General features: G+C 36.4%; 1 protein-coding gene across 1 annotated transcript; it reads right to left on the reverse strand.

The window, feature by feature from the left end:
• Positions 1–757: 757 nt before the first annotated feature.
• On the reverse strand, positions 758–4,831 carry LSM8 (LSM8 homolog, U6 small nuclear RNA associated (S. cerevisiae)). Its single transcript, XM_009324054.1, has 3 exons — positions 4,715–4,831; positions 3,126–3,253; positions 758–1,012 (listed from the first exon to the last, which is right to left on the reverse strand). The coding sequence occupies exons 1-3, from the start codon at positions 4,721–4,723 to the stop codon at positions 922–924; spliced, it is 228 nt and encodes a 75-aa protein (XP_009322329.1). The 5' UTR covers positions 4,724–4,831; the 3' UTR covers positions 758–921.
• Positions 4,832–5,648: the final 817 nt, after the last annotated feature.

A 5,648-nucleotide genomic window follows, 5' to 3' on the forward strand; every position in this document is an offset into this window, starting at 1 on the left:
GGTCTATTATGGTTACATTTGATCCTTACATTCAGTATTATGGCAAATTTCATTCAAAAATAATTTCTCTAGATGAAGTACTCCTGTGTCTTCTAAACTACACTCCAGCAAGACAATGGTTACACATTAGCAAACACACAATTCTCTTTCTATAGATCTTACCCAAATTTTGAGCAACACGATAGCTGCCAAGAGGAGAAGACGGAGAATGAGTTTGTCTGGAATTTAATGGGCTTCAAATAAACATGTATATTTGGTTTAGGTTCTGTGTTCCTGCTCAAAAGTCCTTCTTTCTCCAGTTTAATTTGTCTGCAAGCATTAAGGCACTCAGAACTCCTGCACCTCTATTATAGTCTTGGGGACTAGAAAACAATGTTTGATAAACAACAAAAAACCCTATTACACGCATAAGTCATTAATTTGACTGTGAAAGCTTTTAACATTCTTGCTTTCTACACTACATACACCAAAAAAAAAAAAAAAAAACAAAAAACCAAACCACAAAAACCAGTTTTCTACTTAGAGCCAGAACTACATTTAGAGATGGTTAAATTGACTGTTACACAATCTACCTCCAAATAATCCGGAGTTAACATAAAAAACCTTAGTTTACCTTTAGGAATGAGATCTTATTTTAAGAACGAGGTATATATACACAGTATCAGGACTATCACTGATATTGCTTGCATTTCCCAGTATGTATTTTACAGTGAAATTATGCAGCATGAAACCCCAAAGGAAATTCAATGAAAGCATCTTTAGTAAAACGTAGAAACTTTAATTTACATGCAAAACTACAACATATTCATAATAAAAAACTGGTGACTAAACAAATCAAACACAATTTGTAAAAATCATCCACGTTGTTAAATAGGTCTGTACAACCAAAGATTTACAAAGTCCCTGTGCATTTTCACCTTTTCAATGCACAACTGAGTTTAAAGGCTCTGCTCGAATATTCCCCAAGTCAAGAGCTGAATCTGTCTCTTCATCAATTTCACCAATGACAGCACTGCAATAAAAAACAGGTTATCATTTGTTGAAATCTCCTGGTGCAAATCTGGAAAGCCACAAAATTAACTTGCTAGTGAAGACTTCCCCCCCCCCTTTTTTTTTTTTTTTTAAATTCCAGAGCTCTATCCTTTGAACTTCAAATTTTGATGGCTACAAGTAGCGTCTAAAGGAAGGTTGGTTTTTTTTTTAAAGATATAGGTTATAAGAACAAAATACTACTGGTCTGTTTTAGGCAGTAGGTTAGCCTCTGAAACAAGAACTGGAAACCTTTTAGAGAGAGAATAGCTTTTCAAGAGTAATGTCTAACTGTAGCAATTTGTAAGTGTATATGGCATCAGATAAGCAAGACCATTTCCTTCAACACAGCCCAGTGAAACGTTATTAATTTATCCAAGGGAGAATATATAGTATTCCAGCTATGCTATGTTAATACTTACCTGGACTAAAACACTAGTGGACTCAGTAAAACTGCCTTAAAGAGAAAAGAAGGTGAAGGTAATAGAAGTCATACTAGCTCAGGATAAGAACTAACCCAGAAGGAACATAAGAACAAAGAGTCTAATCTTGCTGGCATATCATTCTATTCACCACTTCAGAGACTTACGAGCTAGTGGCTGTACCCACGAAATGACTTAACAGCCACCAGAAACTATGTTATATTAATCCATCCAATAGCTTTCTGAACAAATTTATATTTTTGGTCTTTGCTACATCCTGCAGCAATGAGTTCCACAATTAAGTTTTACAGTGTGCAATGAAATACCTTTATACATAACTTGTTGTCAGATTATCTTCCTTTTTCAAGAACAGAAAAAGCTAGATGACATTAAATGAAGCAGTTATCTCCCCATCTCCTTATACCACTCCTGATTTCACAGCAGACAATTACCTCTATAGCTGTGTTCAGCACATCCTTTTATAGAAAGTATTCTATTTTTTTGTAAACTTGACAAACTTGGAAACATATTCATTAGAAGGAATAATTCTGTATTCATGCAACATACTGAAATTCAGCATCCTTATCGGAAGTATTAAACAATTATTTGGCTTTTTATACACATTTGTACTACTTGAATGAAAAGTTACTGTTAGAGTAGCATGCTTAGCCCTACCTTTGTACGTTTGTCAATTCATTTATTTTTGCTGAAAAGCTTAAGTCAAGTGATGAAAGCCTTCCAAAATGATCAGCTTTCTCAATGACGTCAGATAAACACACCTAGATATAAATCTAAGTCTTGACATTTCTTTGTACAGAAATACCCATTAGAATTAGAAGATTCCAATTCCTATCCAGGCTCACACATTGATCACTGTGACGTGCTCTTTCTCTGGTTGTGATAAAAAATAATCTCATTTTTTGCCATCAGTTTCAGAATGCTGCTGCAAAAATCATCTTCCTAGCAGGCCCACTTACCAGGCTGCCTTTCCACTTCTCTTGTAACTCTCCCATCTGTTTGGCACCTCAGCTACTTTTCTCTGCATTTAATAAGCTTTCACTATCGTTTTGTCATGGCATTTTACATCAAATATCAACTCACACCTTTGACCTGTCACTGCATTGGCTTCAACTGTCCAGTCGTTACACTGTCAAGCCAGAACCTGCATGCATTTGCCAGATTGTAAAGTGTTCTCTGTGAAAATCTCATCTAAAAAAATGCTGCTAAAAGTTAACCTTGTATACCAGGTTGCTGACTTGTTGCATACGAGTTCTATCTCATCTTTTGTTCATTCTTCTATCTTTTCCTCCGCCGACGGATCCTGCCATTCACAGATTGGAATAAAGAACATCTACACAATGCCTAGACCCAAGAAAGGAAAATGCTGAGCTTTATACTGACCCTTCCTAGATTGCTATCAGTACGTGAGCTGGTTAATTTACAGCTCAGTAAATCTAGACCAACATCTTAACATTACAATGCAATCACTTCTCTAACAGAAGCACAGATATTTGCTATTTAATATGCCTCAGCTTTGATAGTACAATCAGTGCTACCCACAGATACAAATACGTAAGATGTCTGGGACTATCAAGAAGTATACAGATATATGAGATATATACACACACACTAGATTTTTATTAATTGGTTTAAACAAGAATATGCTATACTTACACATTATCACCTCTTACGATGTATAATCCCAGCACTACTTGCTCAACTCCTTGTGAAGAACTGAACACTCGTTCATGGCTTTCATCCAAAATCAAGTTAATGGTCTGATCAAAACCTTTGAGGGTTCCCTGCAAAAACGCATAAAAATAAAAGCACTCCAATTACCTTTCAGACTTATCATCTTTGCTCCCAAGGATATCTTAAACAAGGTGGCAATACTAAGGTACTAGAGAACAGATGCTCTACTTATGTTTTATTGTTAGGCTTAAACACAAACAGCTGCAGAATGAAACTTTAAAAGCAATTAACTGATTTTAAAAAAGTATCTCTGTTTACTACTGAATGTTCATGCTAACAGCTACAGTAATCTTTAGCATAAAAAGAAGTAAAGTTTCTCTTGTACCAACGACGGCCCTCTAGACAACTAATTTTACTATTTCTACACTATTTTAGTCTTCCTTGTATGGAAGTTTCCAGAAATCAAGTAATTAAATAAATCAAAGAACAGAAAAATTAGATTTTTTTGGTCGACAGTATGGAAACCATTCTTAACATGCGATTTTAAGTGGTGTCTCTTTGAAGGAGATTTAACTTGGTTCCACAAAATTATTCAAAAACACCTCCAAAACACACAAAAGGATGAATTTCTGTGACACTTAATTATGTTATCATTTTTCGAAATGCATATTGGATTTGTGTAATTTACCATCAGTAATTGATTAAGAAATTTAAACTCACGTAAGACACCATCATTCAAACAGTAATAATACCCATTTATACCATCTAACCACGTAACAATGAGTCATGTATACCAATTCCATTCAAATCTTTTTGGTAGAAAGTATCTTGTATCACAATACAAAGTTTTACCAGACTGACTCCAACCAGACAGAAGATTTGGTGAAGCTAGTATGTTTCTGCTAAAAGTACCGTTTCCTCTCTCCAGAGGCTGCACAAAGCTAAGTACAGACAGACAGGAAGATATAATCCTCATGCAAAGATCATACTATTAAGTTAAACTCAAAACACAAGAGAATAAAAGATGGGGGGAGAGGGGGGGAGAGAAAGGAATACAAGAAAAAAAAAAAAACAACACAGAAGCAATAAACCCTAAACATTATACAGTCTAATATATAATAGTTTGCCAGTCCTCAGCTTTTCAGGCTTAAACACAATCCCATAAAAATTCTTCAACAATTATCAGCTGATGTTTTTCTATAATCATATGGAAGGAATGGTTTTAACATGAAAGTTGAAGAGCTTACTGAAGAAAGAGGACATTTTAGATGGAAACCAAATTGTTGAACAGAAAAAGAAATGCATTTTCTTGTGCATTCCTATAGAAAAGGCCATTTGACAAAAAGTCAAAGCATTTGCACACACAAGTTTATCAAAGGACAAAGCTGACAGGCAACAACCAGTAACTGTTCAAATCATACAATATAAAACAATGGCCATAAAGCTTTAAAAAAAAACAATTGTAAACGTGTGAACATGTAAGTGATAGTATCCTAGCATGGTTTCTTTATTGCCATGATGGAAAGTCTTTATGGGGGCAAAATAAGATGTGAAAAAAATACAATTCTCACCACAATCATTCTTCCATCAGAAGTAATTACTGCAACAGTACCTAACAGTTCATTAAGGAAATGTTTAGAGATATCTGAAATAGAACCATGAGCATTTTCTGAAACATTAATGCGTAATGTAAGTTTTAAGAGCCATTAAGAGCCTATCAACATTTCAATTTTTTTAAAAAAGCAGCATTTGACAACACAGCATTTTTTATGACAATGTTTTAAAGTTTCACTTTATCCAATCATGGAGAGTCATACACAAACACTAAAAGCAGACTAAAGATTTGAGTTCACTTCTCTTCCCATTACTAACTGCACTACCCCAAAATTGAAACAACAGTTTTATAAACACTTCAAGTCAAGTCCTTAAAAACAGCTTAGCAGCAGGGATCCCAAGTCTGGCGTCGTACATCCGCTCACTCTGAAGGTCCGACTATATCAATTTGATGATCACATATCCATCATCCTGAATGATTCTGGGTTAGTACCTTACCGTTTGTGAATAAATATGAAATGCCTATAGGTTATTAGGAGCACAAAAAAATAGTAAGAAAAGGGCTCCAAGAACACCAACTCACAGCTTTTGAGCAAATGATGTAAAGCTGATAACTAAACACATGTTAAGAGCCCTTTAAGGGGCCAAGCCCATTGCGAATCTCGTTCCTCATCACAGATCAGGTTTGCAGCACGAGAGGCTACAGGGGACTGTTCTCTGGGTCTCCTGTAACCTCCATTCCACCTGCTAAGCCAGTCTCACGTAAAGAGAAACGGGGAGAGCCCACCAGGAAGGACCAAAGCAACGCAACGGCCGGCGGGAGCGGGATGCCGGAGGCCAGAGGCCCCGGCCGATATGCTTTTCACAGGCCCTTCAGCAGCCTGCCTAGGGCTGGCGATCTCCTCGCAGCTCACACCCTGCCGGGCCCGGAGGTACCCGATGCCCGCAGCA

Source organism: Pygoscelis adeliae, unplaced genomic scaffold (genome assembly GCF_000699105.1).
Source record: "Pygoscelis adeliae isolate BGI_AS28 unplaced genomic scaffold, ASM69910v1 Scaffold24, whole genome shotgun sequence".
NCBI classification, from domain to species: Eukaryota; Metazoa; Chordata; class Aves; order Sphenisciformes; family Spheniscidae; genus Pygoscelis; species Pygoscelis adeliae.